Source organism: Ischnura elegans, chromosome 5 (assembly GCF_921293095.1).
Source record: "Ischnura elegans chromosome 5, ioIscEleg1.1, whole genome shotgun sequence".
NCBI classification, from domain to species: domain Eukaryota; kingdom Metazoa; phylum Arthropoda; class Insecta; order Odonata; family Coenagrionidae; genus Ischnura; species Ischnura elegans.
This window is the reverse complement of record NC_060250.1, coordinates 34752533-34776349: the sequence shown is the minus strand read 5'-3', so window position 1 is coordinate 34776349 and position 23817 is coordinate 34752533. Positions and strand designations below refer to the sequence as shown.

General features: G+C 36.6%; 1 protein-coding gene across 1 annotated transcript in view; it reads right to left on the bottom strand.

The window, feature by feature from the left end:
* LOC124158698 (general transcription and DNA repair factor IIH helicase subunit XPB) overlaps window positions 1-11473 on the bottom strand; it is a 34805-nt gene extending 23332 nt beyond the window's left edge. The window contains exons 1-10 of the mRNA XM_046533935.1: window positions 11226-11473; window positions 11061-11144; window positions 10839-10972; window positions 10605-10715; window positions 10363-10512; window positions 9834-10007; window positions 8078-8266; window positions 6301-6398; window positions 5748-5854; window positions 2334-2456 (exon numbers count right to left, since the gene is read on the bottom strand). Coding sequence (XP_046389891.1) covers window positions 2334-2456; window positions 5748-5854; window positions 6301-6398; window positions 8078-8266; window positions 9834-10007; window positions 10363-10512; window positions 10605-10715; window positions 10839-10972; window positions 11061-11144; window positions 11226-11259 — 1204 coding nt within the window. The 5' untranslated portion in view covers window positions 11260-11473. The remainder of the gene's footprint in view (window positions 1-2333; window positions 2457-5747; window positions 5855-6300; window positions 6399-8077; window positions 8267-9833; window positions 10008-10362; window positions 10513-10604; window positions 10716-10838; window positions 10973-11060; window positions 11145-11225) is intronic.
* Between the last annotated feature and the right edge of the window lie 12344 nt (window positions 11474-23817).

Genomic DNA, 23817 nt, shown 5'->3' with positions numbered 1-23817 from the left:
TTTTATGTTAACTCACAACGTTGACTAACTGACCTTGTTGCGCTAGTGACATGGTTCGAGCTGAAAATTTTTTGACTCCAATGGAAAAGAAGAACACACAAAACACTGAACAGTACTTGAATTCACAACAGTTTAATTGATACTTAGTTAGACTAAAAGTGCAGTGTGTATTTTCTTCTAAGCCACACCGCATTGCATTAGCCCACCTCAAAGTTGCAAAATTTGAAATTTTGGCCGCCCTTTAATTTATTTAACGTTTGCACCTCTGAAAAATCGTAGGCCGAATGTTCATAAGTGGAGGACTCACTATAGCGCATTCCTTTGCTTTCAGATGTGTATTTTTTCAACTCAAATAAATACATTATCTATCCTAAAGCCCGTATGACACTTCCCAATTTATTGGCCAATCCATTGGATATTGGATTGTGGACCCACTGACAAACAAATTCTAGCCCAATCTCCGTTTCACAATATTGGGCACAATTTCTTGGGCAATCTAGATTTTAGAACGGGTTCTATTTTCTCGAGGCCAATCTCCAATCAGAACTCAGTCTTGTCGACTCCTAGTGGCCAAATCTAGAAGCTCTTTGCAAAACATTTCACCTCGGAATTTTAATATCATATATAAAAACTTTAGAAGCATAGCAATCCATGGAATAGCTCAAATAATTAATATGTACTTTGAGAGAACATAAATTCACAAACATCAACTGTCTAAAGTTGGTAATTCGGAAATAACATTTCGGATATTTAATGAATAAAAACGTCGTGATTCTCCTCGATTGCGTCTATATTTTGTTTAAATTACAATTATTAAACTATTTTTCATGATTTGAGCGCTAAAGTTTCGGGTGAAAGTCCCAATTGATGACACAATCTCTGTTTATTCGATGAACATATTCCAGCTAAAACGAGCCGCTACGTTATCTTGGCTCACCTATGAGATAACAATATTTCCAATCTCTCATCATTCAAGGAACTCACCCGAATGAAATTTCGAGCAATTCGAAAATATCTTTGCAGCCCCTCGAAATAGTTATTAAATTTACAATTATTATGCCACCTCCCATTCTGTAGCTCATTGGCAATCAATCTGCGTCTTGAGATGCTCTTTTGTCATTTTGTGTTATGTGGCGTTCTCTAGTGGGGTATTAGAACACTATAACGGCCAATATTGGTGTAAATATTGGTACGTGTCATACGATGCCTAAAGCCCAATATTTTAACCAATATTGCACGCCGATATATTGGCCAATAAATTGGCAAGTGTCATACGGGCTTAAGAATTATCCTCGTCAAGTGTTTCATGAAAGGAAGGCTGTGCGGTTCATCAAAAACTGCTACGGGCATACAGACAGCATTACCCAGATGTTAAACAAATTAGGCTGGCAGCCGTTGGAGACTCAGAGACTGCATGCTAGACTTATATTGCTTGAACAATTGAGGATATCTTAACCGAGAACATAATATTAGAGCCCCACTATATTTCCAAGTCCAACGGAAGCGATAAACTAATAGAGATGTTTTGCCAAACAGATAGATATAGGAATTCATTTTTCCCCTGAACCATAAAGGACTTTAATAAATCCAAGACATAATTTCCTTAGAGCACTTCCTTTTTATTTGTAAACCGCTGGTGTCCTAACACCCCCCTACCATATCCCTTTTTGTTTACATTACTTTACTTTTTGTTTACGCACATAGGCTTGTGGGGTATTATGTAGATGAATGGAATGACTTGCATGCATGCTTCCCGTGCATAACTTTAATAAGACATCAAAATTAAATATCTAGGGAAAGCTCATTTATATGGTGATTGGTTTTATGCAGTGGTGGTATTTGGTCAACACAGTTCATATTTCATTTGGATTCATAAAATGCAGACTCAATCCTGGATAAAAAGTGGCAAGAGGAAGTTTCTGATCATATAGCTCACAAATTGCCATATGTGTTTTTCAGTAGATTAAAACTGCAAAATTAAACCGGGTATCACATAAATCATGTATGGAGAATAACAATTGATGCTGACGACTTTTTGAAAGGAATACCGATAATCAAAAATTGACATTAACAGGTTTAAAAAATATTTACTGGATGAGATTAGTCTATCATGTAATTGATTCTGTTTAAACAAGTTATGGTAGAATTTCACTGATTACTATGCACTTTGCGTATTTCATTAAAAATATGTACATTTCACTTTTATCACAATTTTTTTCACTACCCCGAAAATGTCAGATCTCTATTCATAACTACAAAAAAGATATTCAACCAATACTTCTTCATCATTAAATACAATGTACATGGATGAGCATAAGAATTGTAATGATTACCTGTAGACCACATTTTAAACTGCTGCTTCCACTGTTCAACTGAAACTCCAGAGTTGCACAGTACTAAGGCTCTCTTCCTCACAGTGCAACAGGCTGTTACTCCTACCAAACTCTTACCAGCACCTGCACATGAGGAGACAAATGTAGTAATGTTGGTTCCGTGTATAAGTCAAAATAAGCAATGTAAAAAACAAGTGACAAATCATTGGAGTCTCATGCAGTAGTTCTAGCTTATGTACCAAGGTTGAAATTTTCCAAGAAATTAATAGGTTTTGTTTACTATAAGGCATGGGCGTACCCAGGATCAAAACTAGGGGGGGAGCAGGCTGTGGTCTTTCAAGTTGTAACATTTTAGCACAGACAAGGTTAATGAAACCAAAATTTTATGAAAATTATGAAAGTGCTTTATTAGTTTATAAAATAATTTGCTTGAATAAAATTATGATTTTTACTTTGGTTTCATGACTTACACTAATATCATTTTTCTTCAAAAGAAAATTTTTGTTTTAAACTAAATTTATTTCCAATTTTAGGGGGGGAGGCAGCTGCCCTCTCCTGCCCCCCCCCCCACTGGTTATGTCCATGATATAAAGGTGTATCAAGAGAAATGGATTGTAATCTAAGCAAAGCTAAATTATTTTTTGTAGGAAAATTTAATCCGGGCTGCATTTTATTCAAAGTAAATAAAAGCCTCATAACAGGTTAAATATTATGGTTCCATAGTCAGAGGAGGCAATAATCAATTATTTATCAATAATAGGGTAGTTTCCTTCATCAAAGAAAACAAAAGGCATTGATGGCGATTCGTTACCCACCATTAGTGTATTCATAATACACAAATTATTTGGTTTTTGAAATACCGGTTTAGACGAATGGCAAGGGTCAAATTTTAACCTCATTTGAAAAAGGCCAGATTGGCGCCCATGCGATTCCACTCCACGTGACGTCACAGGGACCTAGTTTCTACACGAGAGGATAGGAGTTATGCATCGTCAGAGGCTACCAATGCATGCATGAGGCACAGAGCTCAGGGAAACATGTCTTAATAATCACCTATTAAAACTGGCTAAGGTCGGAAAGTTTTCTTCGCTTGATAAGGTATTAATAAACCTTTTTTAAGCCATGCGCTACCAGACAGGAAGGTACTCAGCTACCTGTTAGCATCCTGCGTCCTATCAGCGCTCAGAGCCTCGATCAAGGTCACCTACCAGGCGGGAGGGGGAACCAGAAATACGTCACACGGAGAGATTTCCTTACCAGTCGCGTTTTCGCGCGCTTGAAATTTTTCACTTTTCATTTGATCGCGAAAAATAGATATCGTCATTTAAAAATCTAAAAGCGTGAAATACGTACTCCAGGAGTAATAATCTTTCGATTTAGGCAATAAAAAAATAATAGGAAACCACCCTATTGTCATCAAAGTAGCCTATTAAAAATTACTCTGACCTAATGTAGGACAAAGTAGTTGCATGAGAAATACAAAACCCAAATAATGACCGATTAGGAAGGAAAGAGGAAAAAGCAACAATCACAGACAGTGGTATAGTAATCATTTTACGCCCTATGTTGACACAACATCAAATACAAGGGTTGTCCAGAAAGTAAGAGAACTGAATTTTTGAAAAAAAAAAAATATTTTATAAAAAATAATTTTTTGAAAATTTACATGATACTGAAGGCATTTATGTTCTTCATTTTTCACATAGTCACTTTCGGTGCCACAGTAGCGGATACAGAAAAAACTCGAGGAGAGGGGGGTGGTTTTCGAGCTACATTTACTTTTATCTGAATGAAAAATAAGTCGAAAGCAAAGTTTGAGAAAGTTGAATTTGAGCTGATTTTACACATAGGTACACAAGATAATGCTATCTTATGATATAAAAAGTTATAATTGTGGTTCTGCAATGCTAGGCAAAGCAGGTGGCCCACAAAGGGCGCATGCCCCTGTGCCCCCCACTGTGCTGCCATGCAGGTTTTAAGATGTGGCACAAGATTTTTGATTCCCTCCAAACAGAACTCCAACATCATCTGCTTCGTCCACTTACAAAACCTCTTGTTTCATATTGCCATCTGTTGTAAATTTTTCCCACCCAGTAAGTCTTCAGAGGGTGAAAAGATGAAAATCTAAAGGCGCTTACTGAGGGGAATATGCAGGGTAGCTTAAAATGTCCAAATCAAACAAATTCAAAAGCACCATTGTGGAGTTGGCCATGTGTGGGTGGGCGTTGTAGGGCAACAAACACACTCTCTTAGTAAACATTCCCCTTCGTTTGTTTTCAATTGCTCTCTGCAGGTTTTTAAGGTTCCCAAAACATTGTGCTGCATTGTCTCCCTTTTCGGTCCAAAAATGCAGTTGCCATTTTTTTGTTCAGCATTCAGTTTATATTTTTTTCGCAGAACCAGTGTACCACTGTGAGGACTGCCTTTTTTCCTTTCTTCCTTCGTTAAAATCATGACACCACTTAAAAACGTTCATTCTGTTCATTACAACTTGGCCATAAATGATTTTAATCCAGTTAAAATTTCAATTGGCATTTTTCCTTCAGCAACAAGGCGCATTAAGACAGTGTGTACCTCGCACTTGGTGATTTCTCATTGACATATTTCACAGAAACGACCACTAGAAGTTGAAGTTTGGTACTAACAAAGGTTGGCAGTGCCTATTGTGTTCTGAGACTACTCCCACTACTGCACACTGTTGCCAACTGTTGAAAGAAATTCCGATGGCATAATTGCTCAAAAGTACTCATACTTTCTGGACATGCCTCCTATATGTTAAACATGATAACTGTCCAAACAACAATTATTACAGATTTTAAATATTTTTGCAGATAAGGGGCAGAACTAAAACAAATACGAGTGAGCATAGGTAAAAATTCTTAGCCCCTAATTTTTATGTGACCCTAATGAAGACAACAGGCATGAAGACAACAGGCATGAAGACAACAGGCATGAAGACAACAGGCATGAAGACAACAGGCATGAAGACAACAGGCTTAAATGCCACAGAAATTCAGACCTTTTCTGACCTCTGCATTATCAATTTTGTGAATCCTTAAACTATGTCAGCAGTTTGGAGAGTAGTAGTGTTTAACAATACTAAAAAATTGAATGTCAGTGGCATTTGGGCATATTTTTTGCGGCATGTGGCAAATGACATCACTTATGCCGATGCTATCTATGGTCCAAATTGGTCAATATGTAATAGCAAAAGATTGAGTTCCAAGAATTGAGAAGAGCATATCCAAGATAAAATATCAAGAATGCATTCAGGTGCTGAGTCTTTATTAAGAGAGAGACAATTTTCAGCAGATACATCATCAGCATCAAGGCATGAACAAGTTTTTTTTTTAACTTAGGTGGCGCCCATTTTGATAAACAAGTTCTTGACCAATGTGCAAAGATGGCACTTACCACAAGGCAACACGATGACTCCTGAACGAGCTCTACCATTTCCAAACATTTTTCTCAAGCTTTTTTCCTGATACGGACGTAACACAGCAGATGGCTTCAAATCAATACTGCAAGAAAGTAAATACATCCTTAACGGTTCGTCCATTATTAGACATAGATACTGCTTGGAAGTAGAAATACATAATAAATTTTCAATGATGACAGAAATATTTTATACTACTTAAGGTTTTCCTGATAATTTTGGTGAATAATTATCAACAAAAGTTATTAATGAAAAATAACAAATTTTATCCTACAAAATTCTATCGAGATAATCAAATACAGCAATGAAACAATTCCTTAGTTGGAAATAAAATTCATCAAGCTTTCTACCATGCTTTCTAGCTTAATGGAAAATTTCTTATCTTTTCCTCCAAAATGAAAGTTGATATCTAAGAAGGTGCACTACATTCTGTTTGTCACATATGTTACTACAGAGATGAATCTAGCTTTCAAAAAGCTTCAAACAACAGGTTTCAAAACTATAAACGAACCATACTAAATACATACGTACTTTATATCTGGATTCACAGTGTCATTCCGGAAATCATATTCTGCCAATAACGGATGCTCCAGCTCTATACATCTCTTTTGTATAACCTCAATTTTTTCCTAAGGGTTTAAGCACACAGAAATAAAAAATAACATTAAACAAATAAGAATTGAGGTATTTATGAATAAGAACTAATAAATTGATTGAGAGTCATAGGTTAAACAAATACCTCAATTCACAATTAAATGTGCTGAGGCATGATTTATTCACTATCACAGCCAGCATTCTGAACAGAAATATTATTTAATGTACATAAACTGGGGGTGTTTAAGCATGGAAAAAAGGTGTTTAATCATTGCATTTATGAATCTAAGTTTAATATGAAATATTTTTAGGAAACTGCTATAGGTCACAAAGGATGCCTTACAAAATAAGCTATTCTGTCTTTAATAGGCTATCCTGTGAATGAAAAATTACAGTACATATTTGCATGGATTTAAGACAAGGTTTTTTCCTATCCCAACTCCCGCAGAAAAGAGGGCGGCTTGTCTTGCAACTGGTTTGCAAATGTTCTTACTTCAAATGCAGGTTGTTTAATCTAAATTATGTATGGAGAACCAAGTTTGCCGCCTGATAGCTTTGCAATGAAAACCGACATTCCAAAAGTTTCATAATTGCCGCACCAGCAAAAATTCTTATTTGACAGAAACAAAAGAAATGCCATGATCTAATGAATTAAATTCTTACAAGCATTCATTCAAAATCCGGCCTCTGGCTTCTAAAAAACAAAAAATATCTAAATTAATTTTTGAAAATGACAGAACAGCAAATAATTACATCCACTGCACCGCACCATAATCTTGATGGTTATGTATACACTCAAGTACTAGAACTCCAATATAGGCATAACCTCCTCTATAAATAAATTATTAAAGGAGGCCAACATATAGGCCACCCTATTACTTACCATAAGAGGATTTTGGGAAAAACAGGCGATTATATTCTGAGATATGTTCAAAATTTAATTTTTCCCTAGCGGAGTTCCAAAAAAAGGGTCTTAGAACCATGTTTGCCATAGATTTGTGAAAATATGGTAAGTCAATGATTTAACCTCAAAGGATGTAACAGGAAAGCTGCTGGTTACTCAAGTTTTTTACACCAGAAGGACGGCAGGGGTCTCAGGCCAATTTTATGCTAAATAAAATTGATTTTTTTTAAGTGAAACATTTTAAAATCTTTTGAATTTTTTTCTTCTCTCATTTCTACAAGAAACTTAACAACCAAAAATTTTTTTTCTATACTTTCGCTAATTTTTAAGGGAGATTATACCTAGAAGGACACCTCAGAGTCATTTGACCTAAAATTAATAACAGCACCTTATTTTTAATTCTTCTGATCCTAACACTCCTGCAAACAAAGCTTAACACAACTGCTAAGGAAGTCCATTTCCTCGACATCATGGAGACGTAATACTACAAGGAACTGCATGGTTTGATTTTGATTGACATCACCGGACATCCATAAAAAAATAATTCAAGCCATCATTTTTGCTTACTATCTCATGAGAAATAACAAGTTGAAAAGAGAAAGTACCTAAGATCCGGCAGACGTGCTGTAGTCCAGCCTCTTTCGATCAATCAAAAATCTTAGTTGGGAATGAGTACGCTGAACTCAAATTCGCTCAGCCAGGCCATAGCAGTAAACAAATTGCGTGGTTCCAATCACACCATTAGGCAAAAATAGAAAATGGTTATGGATTAATGTTTAAACATTTGAAATTTGTATAAAAATGACACACCTGATTCACTTCAAACGACACAGTCTTCAACGTGGCTTCTTCTTCATCATCTTCATCTGCCTTGTCAATTTTTTCGTAGAAGGTAGATATATCTTCAGGGACCACATTTTCCTCTTTTCCGTTTGCTTCCCCTTCAGGCGCATTGGGTGGTTGATCACCTTTAGCAGCCAGAGGAGGCCTTCCTGAAAACTAATTCATTCCCCCAAGAAAATGAAAATTACAGACAAAATGCAGAGGTATGCAAAATTTGAGAAATCAAGAAAACTGAAGAAACAACTGCCTGTCCAGGCAGAAACATCAAACAAAAGTGAAGAAATATGAATTCCATTCGGATAGGATCTGTCCAACAAATAATCTCCCTTTGACTGAACGGAGACCTATATAGTGGCCTGACTTTTTACAATACTAATAATAATTTTTAAATGATTTTCCTTATAAAAATTATATTCAAACTTTTTGACTATGAAAAGGTGTTAATTTCCAAACAAATCTACACGAATGAGAAAAATTTGGAGCATTAAATGAAATTGATGTACAAGAAGCAATAAAAAATCTTAAATCTTCAACACTCATAAATAGCTTTGTCAATCTTTGCACATCCCACCCAAGATGGTCTGGCAGTAAAATGGACATAGGCTCCAGGATATGTGAAGGAAACAAAGATTGCTGCACTCACGTGAGGTCAAATATTGAACAACTGTGAAAAGTACATTTCTCTAGTACTAATCTTCCACAGCTAGCACTAATGCCTATGGGATAAAATATGCAAGTTAGCCATCAGAGTCCATAAAACTTTATTGAAGGACAATAAAAGAGGTGCGAAAATCTGTACTACATGCATGGCTATTGCAAGAGAAGTGCTGCATTTGGCCAAGCAGTCATGTGGTTTATGTTCACATTGGTCTTACATACATATAGCCACTGTGTTTCTGCTAAGCTAACTTTAAAATGAAGTCCCCAGGCAGGAGAGAATGCAAACATTCAGCAAAATCATTGTTCAGTCAACCAAAAAAAGACAATAAATTAAAAGAATCATTATTTCTAAGAACTGTGGCCAAAAATCAGTGAAGATCAGTAGTGGTTTTCACTTTAATTTTACTGTATAGGAGTGAAAAATCTTTTAATGATTTTATAAGTAGAACATTGTTTACCCATGTTATAAAAAAGTAAAGAAATGGCTACTGAAATAAATTATTAGACAAATCTACTGCATACTGTACGATAAAATATGACATTATAATAAAGTAATCAATTTGATTAAGGATATCAAAATTAAAATTCAACACAGCAGGTGAACTTTGTAAAAACTGGCCCCTTCTGACGAGTCATAAGAGACTTATCAGAGTCAAAAATGTAATGATTATAAATAAAGTCCTAATATATCCTACAACAGCCAAGAGCCACAGGCTTTCAAGCCCACAAACCAAAGAACCTGTTATAGTTCATTTAGTCATTTACACATTTTACACAGAAAACAATACAAGAATCCCTTTCTCAAACACTTCCACTCAATATCAGCCATGATGTCCACTTAAATTGAGTTTTCTTACAACCTTTGGTATCCTTTCGTACTCCCATATCAGCTAACACTATCCTATATGTATATGCATTAATATAAGTAACTACTGCAAAGGCATGCCACATTAACTGATTTGATGAAGTGAATAGGTACACCTAATAAAGGCACGCTGAGTTAATGCAGTGGATCCAAAAAAAAGTTCAAACATAAAACAATCAAGAGAACAATATTGCTTACTGGCAATGCAACACCCTTAGCTTGCACTTGTGTTATAAGACCATCTTCATCTTGCTCAGCGACATTGTGACGAAGGCGACATTCTTGAATAACTGGATCTTTCAATAATTTCTGCAGAACCTCTGGAAATGGAGATTCAACGAAATACCTGTTATGCTTTAAAACCAGCTTCACCTAGAAGAGAGAGAGAAAAATTAATTACGTTCGAAAGTGAATTTTAATTACCCATTTAATATTATCAGGTGATGATTATAATAATTTATTTCACGCCAATGAATACCTAGAAATATACCTCTTTATGTTGAACAAAGTTAAGCGTAATTACTTGATCAGTATTATATGCCATTCTTTCAGAAATTAAAGAACACCAGGAATAACAAGATTTACATTTTTTTACATTTAAACTGCTTCTACTTCCTCATGGATTATTTTCTACCATTTGGCATGATTTTTCCAGTCAGACGTTTTTGAAATGCTAACTTTGGTAGCTTCAAAACCAGTGTACATACGTAAAATAGAGAGTAAATACCTTTCCATAAGATAATGTGCAAAGCTTGATGAATTCTACAATGCCATCTGGGATACTTGTTTTACTGAGCCTCTTCAAGTAATCAATTATATCGTGTGTCTGCAAACCAACACTGACGGCAGCATATAGTGAATAAGCAGTCAGCTTGTACTGAAATCAATGATTAATAGACCAGTAAGAAACAACAAACTATTAATGTTTTGCTCAGATGATAAGTCACTTCGAAAACATCTTCTACATACCTCGTGTATATGTTCGGGTCGACAAACAGGTTCAGATATCGCAATAAGAAAATCATGAGCATGTTTATAAACAGGTGAAAATGACTCCAAAAATATATGGCCATTGGGTGCCTGAAATCGAATAACGTACGAAATCTTTAACCAGAATAAATGATAACTACTGTAAGCCTTCATCACTTAGATTATATTGCAATCAATTAAAGAAAAAATGCTAAAATAATTTAAAACACTTACCACCCAGAGTGGCCGAGACGAGTGATCCAGCTTCAATTGCATTAAAGCTCTATAATCCTTCGCTCCATATTCATCTTCCACAGCAGCGTTCTCATCGGCCTCCACGTTCTTTTTTGCCGCATCTGGTATTCCTTCTGTGTATTTTTAATTGATTGTAAGAATACTTAGAGCACCCTTATAATTTACAAGGAGTTTGGTATGATAAAAATCAGATAATAGTACCTCCATCTCCACCTTCACCCCCATCTTCATCTCCATAGGGGTCTTCATCCTCATCTCTCTTGCGTTTCTTCCACTTCTTCGCATCTAAATATGAATAAAAAGGGATACAGTGAAGTAATTGAATAATTTCAATGCTTGGAAATAACATAGCAGCCTTCTTATTACCATTGTCCTTTTTGTATTTCTTCGGTCCCCCCATCACTACTATAAATTTAGACGCACGTTCTCTATGTCATATCACAGAAGGCAAGGATTCGTATTAATCATCACATTTATCAACCACTCGGAATTGCAATATGACAAGACGATCCCCAGATAGAAGTCAAACACAACTATTTACAACATTAACTAGCAAGACGACACGATTCGCACTTGTGTTTACATCAGTCATTTCCGACTCACGTTTGACTTCGATATCACGCTCAACGTAAGGCAGTTGTTTTTCTCGCCGCGGTATATTTAAACGGAGAATTTCTTGAGCTTCTTCTTGAGATAAAAGAAAACAAAAATCTTTCGTTAAAACAGCCCTGTGAGAGAAAGTTTTCAAATTCCGATCATTAAAACGAAAAAAATGTGGGAAACAGGGGGCAGGATATCAACCGTACATCTAATTTTGGTCAGTGAGAGGACTAAAACACATGGCCATGGACGGAGACATAGATAGCCGATAAAATATCAGCTTGATTAAGCCATCAATCAAGTATTTAAATATCACCACGCAAATTTTTCGTTATGACGACGATATTAACGTCGCAATAAAGCGAGCATACGGGTTAAATATCCTGAAACTGAAAAGTGTAATCCTTGGCAGTGGCGCAACGAGATGGGCTTTTGGGGGATAAAACCCGCAGAGAGCTCAGAGAAATTTTTAAATTAAATCCATTTTACTTAATTGCGTTAATATTACTTATAAAATAGTGTAAGGATTTATAAAATATCCCTCAGAAAGCCGTAAAGCTCACCATTTTGAACCATTTATGCTAAAAAATTTCTGGGCATTTTTGAAGCCTTAATTCCTAGCTGCGCCCTTGATCCATGATATATAGTGAGATTCGAATACGAAAACAAGCCATTTCAATAGGGACACCGGGTACGTCTAGTTATACCAAGTACCTCGGCGCTTGAGTAGCGGAAATAGCCAAACTTCTTGTAATGTTGTTTTAAGACAGCATTTTTCTTTTTGTTGTTTTCAAAAATGTTTTCATTTCATTTCAAACTGAAATTGACGCTGTACTTTTCTGAGCACATTACATATCTATTTAGTGATGATGGATTGGATGGGAGAAGGAACATATATTGAACTCTCAATCACCCCCGAGGAGGATGCATTATTTTCATTATGAATATAATTTTATTTATGTGTTTTCGGCATTGACGATAGTTATAATTCGTAAAGTTGCAGCTGGAGACGAAGCTTGGAGATCCTAGTAGATGCAGTCGTGCTTTATAATGACGTAGAGTACGTCGAAACCGGTTGCCGAGCAATTAAATCAGTGTGAAAAGTAAATGTGCCTTTTATTATTACTCTGTAAAATTGCCATGGAAATCAGGGAACATGATTAGCGGAACGTTGGTCAATTAATGTGAATAAAAGAGAGTATGGTATATTACATCGCATCAACGAAGGAAAACTTAGGGTGCCAGAAAATGAAATCGATGGTGAAATAATAATTCCGATCCTTGGTTACCGGCAACTGTCAAAGCATCCGGAAGCCGGGTCGGTACACGAGATTTTTTATCGTTCAATTACAATAGGGTGGTTTCCTATTATTTTTTTATTGCCTAAATCGAAAGATTATTACTCCTGGAGTATGTATTTCACGCTTTTAGATTTTTAAATGACGATATCTATTTTTCGCGATTAAATGAAAAGTGAAAATTTTCAAGCGCGCGAAAACGCGACGCTTAAGTATGAATGTCGGGAAGTCTCTCCGCGTGACGTATTTCTGGTTCCCCCTCCAGCCCTGCGAGGTGACCTTGAGGCGAGGCTTAGCGCTGATACGACGCAGGCTGCTAGCGGCTAGCCTAGTACCCTGCTGGCTGGTAGCACTTGGCTTAAATAAGGATAATTAATAACTTATCAAACGAGGAAAACTTTCCGACCTTAGCCAGTTTTAATAAGTGATTGTTAAGACATGTTTCCCTGAGCTCTGCGCCTCATGCATGCAATGGTAACCTCAGACGACGTATAACTCCTATCTTCTCGTATAGAAACTAGGTCCCTGTGACGTCACGTGGAGTGGCATCGCATGGGCGCCAATCTGGCCCTTTTCAAATGAGGATAAAAATGGACCATTGCCATTCGTCTAACCCGGTATTTCTAAAACAAAATAATTTGTATATTATGAATACACTAATGGTGGGTAACGAATCGCAATCAATGCCTTTCGTTTTCTTTGATGAAGGAAACCACCCTATTCATTCGGTTAGAAGTCCGAGAAAATTTCTTTCGAAATCGAATACTTCGTTAATAATAGATTTTCGCTGTTGAAATACCAGAAGGAAAGGAAATCTATAAACAATAGGGTAGTTTCCTTCATCAAAGAAAACAAAAGGCATTTATTGCGATTCGTTACCCACCATTAGTGTATTCATAACATGCAAATTATTTGGTTTTAGAAATCCCAGTTTAGATGAATTTTAATGGTCAATTTTAACCTCATTTGAAAAAGGCCAGATTGGCACCCATGCGATGCCATTCCATGTGACGTCACAGGGACCTAGATGCTACACGAGTAGTCAGGAGTTTTAAATCGTCTGATATTACCAATGCATGCATGAGGCACAGAGCTCAGGGAAACATCTCTTAATAATCACCTATTAAAATTGCCTACGGTCGGAAACTTTCCTTCGTTTGTAAGGGCATTAATTATCCTTTTTTAAGCCAGGCGCTACTTGCTAGCAGCCTGCATCGTAGCGGCGCTCATAGCCTCACACGGCGATAGCCGGAACCAGAATGACGTCAGACGGGCTTTTCCCAGCATTCACACTTAGCCGTCGCGTTTTCGCGCGCTTGATAATTTTCACTTTTAATTTAACCGCGAAAAATAGACATCGAAAAATCTAAAGGCGAGAAATACGTACTCCAGGAGTAATAATATCGATTTGGGCAATAAAAAAATAATATAAAAACCACACTATTCGCTAAGGTCGTACGACAAACATCTAACGTGACTCTATTAGGGTATATAATAGGCTCTATATTAATCAATATATAGCACTGCAATGAATGCTTGGTGTAACAAGAAATAGTAATTCTCGAATGAAAATTATAGACCTGATCAGGTAGCAAAATGAAAAGCCCTCTCGACTCACACAGAATTGAGTTTAATGTTCTATTTTGTTTTTCATTTTCGCTTTTCAGTTTACCTTCCCTATCGGTTTTTACCATGACAAACCGGTCAGTGGGACAATGACCACAAAAAAAAAAAAAAAATTCAATCGGTTTGTTTCCAATAAGGGGCTAAAAATTTCCAATTTCAAACTAAAGAAAATCGATAGACGTGTCGACAGGAAATGCGCTCAATCGAATTAATTTCGCGTCCACACGCAATCACACTAAAGGGAGAGACAACACGTTCAGTTACTCGGCGTAAGCCATTGGTTTGTGGCGATCAAAATTACTTTTGAATTTTACGAGGAATGTTGAAGCGGTGTTCAACTTCATATAATGATGATTTGGGTTGGTAACCTCCAGTTTATTTACACGCTTTTTATCGCGTTTCGCATCAGCATCAACAAATTGGTTTCAGAGCTGCCGCATCAACAGTGTTTAACTTTTTTTTTTCAATCAATGCTAAATCCGAAAAAAAAGATAGAGGAAAGAAAATAATCTAGATAAAGCAAAGTGGTATAATTTTACAGAGAGTGGCGTTTTTGAGGGCGGAAGCCCCCCACCTTCCAAAATGAGGAGAATTTTTAGCATTTAAGCTGCCTACCACCCGTCGCCGCCTAGAGCTATTGTAGTATTTCCCATCCAGCTACTAGAACTATCGTACTTACTAATTTTTATAATTTCACATTCATTTAAAATATGGAATATCAGGATTGCCTTCATTTTATGACGTTTTTTTAAACTTGCTCTGTCGTTTGTCATCTTGTCCGGGTCAAATTTTTCAACTCAATTTTAACCCACTTTCAAATTACCATTATTCCAAGAAATATGTTTACATTAAATTTCTTTGAAAAATTGACTGAACAAAAATTTACTTGTATTTTATTTAGTTCGCCATATGAACGTTGTTTTTGATGAAAATTTATTACTTTAATTTCTTATACTAACTGTGCCTTTATCTAAATTTATGTAAACTAACTGTCCCCATCCCTCAAGATATCATTCCTATACGTCACGGGTTACAGAGATTGTTATACAGACAAGATACGAAGGAATGACGGCTTTCGAGGAAATGAAAGGAAAATTACCTTGTTTTAGAGTTTATTGCCGCGTTTTATGTCATTTTGGAGTTATTCGAATGATGAACGCATGAAATGGTTTCAGGCTAGACGAGGTGAAATGCGACATATCCATGATAATATGTAAACAACTAATGGTAATTTCCACACTTCAATATATAGCTACACTACCGACCATGGTTTCGACCCTATGTCATATTCAAGGACGTGTAAAAACCATGGTCGGTATTGGAGTTATACATTTATGTGTGAAAATTGCTATTTGTAATATATCACAGGTTCGAATGATGAGCTATGGGCATGAGTCTGAAACCCAGTATCGTCATAAAAGGATTCTGGGATGCTTTTCACCCAGAGAGCCACATTTCACTGCGTTTCACAATGTTTTTCGAAGTACAGTCCGGCCGCCGAGAGTTGTCCGTTGACAGCTAGAAGGGGTAGGGGGCAAGGTTGCCAGGTAAGAAAGGGAAACGCCCACATCACATGTAAACGAAAGGGTTCCATGAAGAAAGGAGCCAGAAGGGACGACGAGCGTGAAGGATCCAAAGGAAGAATCCTTTTGCTTTGGCGATTCGCAGGAAGGGCTTTTTTGGTGGTTCAGGCTTGTTTCAGTCCTTCATATGCATGTGACAACGTTGTATGACTAGGCAAGGATGTGAGGTGCGTTTGGGGGACAGCTATTGGTTGCTGGCGCAGGGTTCTCCTTTTAAAGTGTCATCGGGCTTTTCTCGCCGGCTGGACTGTAGGAGGTGGCCCAGGGATTAGACCTGATCCCCTACCCTGAATGCGTCTACTAATGGCCAGGGGCGGTCTGGCCAGGTCGGCTGGTCGGCGATCGCAGAGCTTAGGGACCCCCCCCACAACGCTCGCGTCCATCGTGAAGCGAATATGAAAGGATTTATAAATGAGACTCGGATCACTAGAATCAAAGTTTTTCTGGAAATTATGCGATTCTGTTTCCATTAGATTCTTTACATTGTATGCATACTCAGAGTAAATATATTACATAAAAAATGAATAAAATAAAAGTGCCAGCAGATAAAATAGAACCTAATGCTCTTTTGGAAGGGTTATTCGAAAAAGTATTTTAGAGGTTTTTTTTACACTTCTGCGCAGTTTCAAGGAACAAGTTTTCATGAAATAATAGGTAGTAAAACCATAATACATTATTGCATTTTAAAAGCCGTGAAATTTTCAATTTTCAAAAGCTTTTATCTTACGAAATTGCTATTTTTTAAATTAATTTTTATCTGGTTTTTAAGAGCCAGAACATAGTCAATATCTATTTCCGGACAAGCAATTTCATAGAATTTTCCGGGGAAGAATCCCCAAATACCCCGGTAGAGGGGGCCCCATCATGGACCCCAGACGAGGCGCGGGCCTCCAATCACCCCAGACCGTCGCTGCATATCACCGAGGGTTAATCCGGGTTGATCTCAACCTACGCCTATCTAAACCAGCCATCGGCTTGAGTCTCCGAGTGAGTTGCATTCGCAGATAGCTCTTGTAAATTTTAGTTCCGAGATGAAGTTTAGAAAATTCTCTCGGCTGTAAAAAGTTTGAGCAGCCAGTCTTGGTTTACCGCACCACCGTCCAGTGGCCTTAAAATGGCTGCGACGATAAATCACTTAAGCAGACAGTATATTACGCGTGACTTTTATAATAACAAAGGGAAATGCCTCTTTTTATCTACCCGTGTTTTTTTACCCTTCGTATGAAGGAGTGAAATTAGTGTTCAGCACGGAAACACGCCCTGGCTAAGCGTTCCTTCCGTTGATTTCCGTCGGTCCGAGGCCCAAGGCTTGATAAAGAGAGAAAAAGAGGGCAGCAGATTTTTGAGCAGATTCACCGTGCGGGTGGTGGTCGGCAAGAAGTGAGCATTTGGGGCAGCGGGAGCTCTTTTATTTCGTGAAGTAGAGGGCAATGAAGGTCAGTTACCTTGAGACACTTGGCATAAATGAAAAATCTCTTTTGTGCACAAGATGTCCAAGCAAGGAACATACCAAGATGAACACACCTGCGAGAGTAATGATAAAAACAGCTGCAGTAATTTTCCACGATATCCTATTTACCCAACCGGTTTGAATGCATACACATCGCTATCAAGAGCTGTCATCAGCTGAGACGGGTCTAGATAATTATGTATATACATGGAAACCGGATGAGGAAATAAATTATTGCGTAAAATTACTACAGGAGTTTGTAATATCACTATCGATGAATTTCCACAAAGCGAACTCGTCAAAAATCGATCTGATATGTGCGGGGCAGGGGTGGTATGACTTATTTTATTTTTTTTTGTTGTACAAAAAATAATAAAAATAAGTCATTTACGTACTCTTAGACTTCATGGCGTCTAATTGTAAGAGTGCGCATATCAGTAGGCTAAAAGTACCCACCGAAAATTAATCAACAATCATTACTAATGAATTTGTCGTACGATTATTGCAAGTTGGTCAAAAAAAATCCTAAAGTTTTCCCATAAGAAAAGCATTGAAAGCGTTCAAAAAAATAATAAAAAATACTAAATATCAATTCGTCGCAATGGCAACCATACCAAAAAATCTAATTTATGTCCATTGAATATCATGTTCCTCAGACGTTAAAAGTGCAAAATTAAAGCGAAAAAGTTTTAGTCCCATGTGGCTCCCATGTTAATTCAAGTCGATATATCTCGAAAACCAATCGACTTTTTCAAGTTTTGAGATTTTTCCTCCCGATGATTTTTTTTACTTTTACGCCCAATAAGCCAAATACCCACGCATATAACCGATTGGGCTGTGAATTTTGACGAATCAGTCAGTCAGTCAGTCAATCAGTTGCCCTCATATTCTGAGCAGGCTTTATGCCACCATTTCTTACAAAGTCGACACTGAATCCAGTCGTCATTAAAGGCTTTTCCACATCCTGGGCATACAGTTTCTTCTTCTTACTCATATTTTTCAAGTGGTATGCTAGATGACTTGTCAGAGCACGTACATGGCTGAGGATTTTATCAGCGTTGAACGTCAGTTTTGCTTTTGCCTTCATATTTTTATTCTTTATACCTTTGTCTTTTTCATTTTCTATAGGCGTTTATTATTGCTTTTTCTGCCATCTTTTCAGCCTTTGCTATTTCTTATTCCTCCTTTTCTCTTTATTTTTCTGTGAGCATTTTTTCGCTTTCGTGTTAACTTTACTTTAAAATTGAAATAGTAAACATTTCTAAAATAAATTATGAAATCAAAATTTGAATATCCATTAATATAAACGAATATGACTGATGTTAGGGTAAAATCACGGACTGCGGGTAAAAGTACCCAGGGCTGCGTACTCTTAGCTTCACGGAACATGCTTTACGAAATTACCGCTAGATAACACAAATATGCTCACACAACTCTCAAGCTCATTTCATCAGCTAGCTAATGAATAGTACTTTACAATGATATCAGGCGAAAATTATCCAATGTCCATAACTGATCTTAATTTCACATTTTAAGGAGTCAATTTATTACATTGGAAGGTAGCAAAACTATATTTTTCCTGAAAATATCCAGACGAAACGCAGTGAAACAACGGCAGTGCGGCGTGTTAGTCTTCCGCTAAGGTTGTACTATGCAATCTTAGCGCAAAGCATCTGCGGTATTACCAACTGCTAGAAAATTCACTGCGTACTTTTACCCTCCTTTCCCATAAGAACCTTGCCCTGTTTTAGACTCCCCAGGTACCTTAAAAGGTTATAATTTTTACTCCAGTACCTATATTTTTACCTCTGAATACCTGCGAGCGCCGCATTTACGCATGATAAAGATCTGTGCTAAAGTCATAGCAACGGAATTGCATGTTATTTTTCCGACAGAATTTTCCAAAATATATAAATTTTCCTCACCTTGGGTCGGAAACCCCGAGATTTCGCTATTCTCACTTTTTCCTCCATGGTGAGCTGAAAAATTACTGACAGACGCCAAAGATAAAAAGGGTTTAATAATGTGGAAGTTGAAGGCCTGGAGAATAATGAGGGCGTAATTTTCGTGTTGCACTAGCGTGTCGAATATAATGCGATTTTGGCCTCCTTGAATGACAGCGAGGTGAAAGAACCCCATGTGCAGTGAAATATACCCCGAAATAGAAATTAACCCGAACATATCCCTTCAGAAATGTTTAAAAGTATTATGTCGTTTCATGTTGAGCAGCTGGTAGACAAAGGATTGAAAAGATAGCGAGTCAATAAGTTAAATTCATTCTATTTTTGAAACTGGATATTTAATATGGTGGCAGAAAATTAATTCACTAATGGAATGATAAATTCATTGTTGAAATTATAGCAAATACAATAACAGATTCACCGAGTCAACCTTAAATGCCACCGATGAGCATACATTTTCATAGTTCGTAAATTTGAAATTACAGTAATTATAAAGATTTGTATTAACCCCAAGGTAATTTTCCTTCCGATTTGGAGGTGGGCCAATATCCTTTGGCACGAATAATCATAAAAAGCCCACATTACAAAAGACATACATTTTAAAAGGTACGCTAAACCCAAAACTTCTGTGTTTAAATGTTAATTTATCCTCAATGGTACTCATTTTTACAAATAACAATAATTATAAAAATATCTATAAAAATAACTATAATACATTGAAGCAACTTAAAATAATTTCTCAAAGGATTAAAAATACGGCAAATGAAAAAAGAGAAATTCGAGGTACTTATAGTATTTGTGATAAACTTATTTGTCTTGGTTAATCATGACTTTTCCCCACACATAATTACTGTTTTTATTTTCTGATGTGAGGTTAAAGAACTTCGAAATTCATTGAAAGAAATCAGACCGTGAAGGGGAAGATAAGATATACGAGAAAGACAAACTTCCTCGTACCGCCACTCTCTCATATGTTAAAAAATATAATCGAATGCTACCGCTCACTTTTTATCAGTTGGTGACGAGTTTAGAAACAAAGGTGAAGATTTCAATTCCACTTTCGGAAAGGCAGGACCATTAACTCATTCGTTAAGAACAGATAATTGAAAGAAGCAATCGCAAACAAAACAGTAAACAACCACGAGCCACACGAGGCCAATGCGAATTAATATTAGCTGGCGAATACATCTGAGAATAAACAAGCCGTACCTGCGAAACGATTAAAGCTTCGATTTTTCGCCGCGAAGACTTCGACGATGGTTCGAAAAAATGGAAAATTACAAGTATATTAATGGTAGTCCCTATACGGGTATATTATTGAGAGGTACCAGATTTGACGTAATTAAGTAAAAGTAATTGAATTACTATTGAGGATTTAATATTTGATAATGTTTTTACTTGTAATCCATACATTAAAAAAAGGTAGCCTTTAATTGTAATCTACTCAAAGGGTTGTGTGAGTAATCGTTACATTAGAGTAATATTTACATTTTAGGAATCAAAAGTGAAAATTTTAATTCCACCGCGCTGACGGAAAGGCAGTTCCAGTATCATTAACCTCATCCACAGGTGAAAATATTGGGTAAGCCATATTTAAATCATACATTTTAATTTTAGAAATGACATTAAATAATAGTTATAATTCTGCTTTTAATGTTTATACTCCCTGTTTGAAAAAAAGATTAACAGCGATTGCCTCATGTACGGGAGAAAAATTAAAAGTAATTGTAATTTAATTCTAATAACACCGATTAATAGTGAATTCTATTCGTGTTCTCCACCGGGTAATCTCCTCCATGGCTGCCAAGCCATGGTGGAGAACCCGAATAGCATTCACTACCAGCATACGCCGGGAAAACATCCGATCTTTTTTAACACCGATTAATTTTTGAAAGAGTAGTTTGTATTTGTTTGTTTTGTTTGCTGAAGAGAAGGCAACAGGAATAGAAGAATGGCATAGGAAATTAGGCCACCTCAGTCACAGCCAGCCGATGAAGATTCCCGAGCTGTGCAATGGAGTATTTTACAAGGCTAATAAATTTAATACCGTTGATTGCAGTATTTGTGCAAGAGCTAAACAAGTGAGACTGCCTTTTAGAACAGTGAGAGAGAGAGAGCTACCCCTGGAAAGTATACACTCAGACCTGTGTGGGGCAATTGATCCTCCAACCTATGACAACAAGAACTACTTAATTACACTGCTGGATGATTATTCACATTTTTGCAAGGTATATCTCATAGAAACAAAATCAGCTTCAGAAGTTATCCAATGCAATAAAATATTTATCAACGAGGGAGAGACGCATCTCAATCTAAAAGCCAGTAAGATTAGGTGCGACAATGGTGGTGAATTTAAAAATGAGCTTCTCACAACATGGTGTCAAGAAAAAGGAATCATTTTAGACTTCACCATTCTGCATACTCCTCAATTGAATGGAAAAAGTGAACGATTAAATCTAACGTTAATGAATGATGCCAGAGTACTCATTTTTGATGCTAACTGTGAAAAATACCTGTGGGCTGAAGCAGTACAAACAGCAGCCTATCTGAAGAACAGAAGTCCAACCAGAGGAATGGCTCAAACACCTGCTGAAAACTGGTATAAGAAGAAACCTGACTTGAGAAATTTACAAATTTTTGGTCAGAAGTTTTTTTCAAAAATAGTAAAACCACTGAAGAAATTGGATAGTGAAGAAGCTATTTTTGAAGGTTATGCTTCAAATGGATACCGATTGTGGAACAAACATGAAAGAAAAGTTTTTGTTAGTAGAGATGTAATTTTTACAGACAATGTTCCTATCTCTGCAAACAAACTAGATGAAGAAATCAACATAGAGTTATATGAAGAAAATGAAGATCAAGAAAATCATGAAATAAATGAAAACCAAGAACAAGAAATTCAAAATGATGAAATAAATGAAGACCAAGAACAAGAAAATCTAAATCAAGAAATTCCTCCACACCAAGACAACAGAACAGAAGAAGAAATTGGTGGGAACAGGAGACCGATTAGAGAGAAAAGACTACCTGCAAAGTATGAAAATTTTATATTGGATTTTGATACCAGTGAAGATGAAGCACTACTGACCTATAATGAGGCTGTTAGTTGTGAAGATAAACAGGAATGGGTGAAAGCCATAAAAGATGAAGTAGACTCATTGATGAATAATAAAACTTGGACGTATGTAGATGAAAATGAAGCACGAGGAAAAGAGATTCTCACTAGCCGATTAAGTAGGGTTTTTAAAGTAAAAGCTAATGGAAAATTTAAAGCCAGAGGATTTAAAGCCAGAAGTTGCAAGAGGATGTTCTCAAGACAAGAAAAATATAGATTACAAACATATTTTTAGTCCAGTGGTTGACACAACCTCTTTGAGATTGTTGTATGCCATAGCAGCCAAGAGAAACTGGGAAATTCAAACACTAGATGTGAAAACAGCATTTCTCAACGGTGAATTAGAAGAACCAATTTATATGAGAGTACCAGTAAGTTTTGATCAGCCAGGAAAAATCTGTCTCCTGCACAAGTCACTTTACGGACTGAGACAAGCACCTTGTCAATGGAACAAGAAGTTCACTACAACCCTGAAAGAACTTAACATGATTCAGCTTAAGACAGACCCGTGCATATTCAAATCACAAGCTGGAGATGTGTTTCTTGCGATACATGTTGATGGTGGAATAATTATTGGAAAAGAGAAAGAAAAGATTAAGAAATTGTTAGATAAACTGAGGAAAATTTTTGAAGTAACAATTGATTCAGAACCAAAATCATACATTGAGATAAATATAAGAAAAACAGAAGAAGGAATTAGGATATCACAGAAAAACTATGCACAGCTGGTATTGAAGAGATATGGAATGGAAAATTCGAAACCAACAAAGACACCTATAGTAGCTGATAACAAAGTGGAAGAATATGCTGATAAAGAAATTAAATTCAACTATCGAGAAGCTGTTTGAAGTCTTTTATACTTATCTTGTAAGACGCGGCCAGATCTCAGTTTTGCAGTTAACTATGAAAGCAGATCAACGGAAAACCCACAGAAGCAGGACTATGTCAATATTAAAAGAACTCTAAGGTATTTGAAAGGAACAGCTGATGCAGGTATATTTTATGGTAGGGAAAAGAATGATGAGGAAATTTTTGAGTTAGTTGCGTATTGCGATTCCGACAATGGTGGAGACACAAGAGTAAGGGGAACAGATACTAGAAAAGATATACGCCGAAGGAGTACATCAGGTTTTATTATAACGAGTCGATTGGGCGCTTGAATTCATCATGCGGGTAATTAGGGGGGTGGGAACATAGTTGTGTCACATGTTTCCGAGTCATGTGCCCATAAGTGGTTCAAAAAGCGAAAGAAACACCCCAAATATCGTTTAAATGAGTGAAATATGCGGGCAATACGTTCATTCACTGTCAACAATACTTAAGAC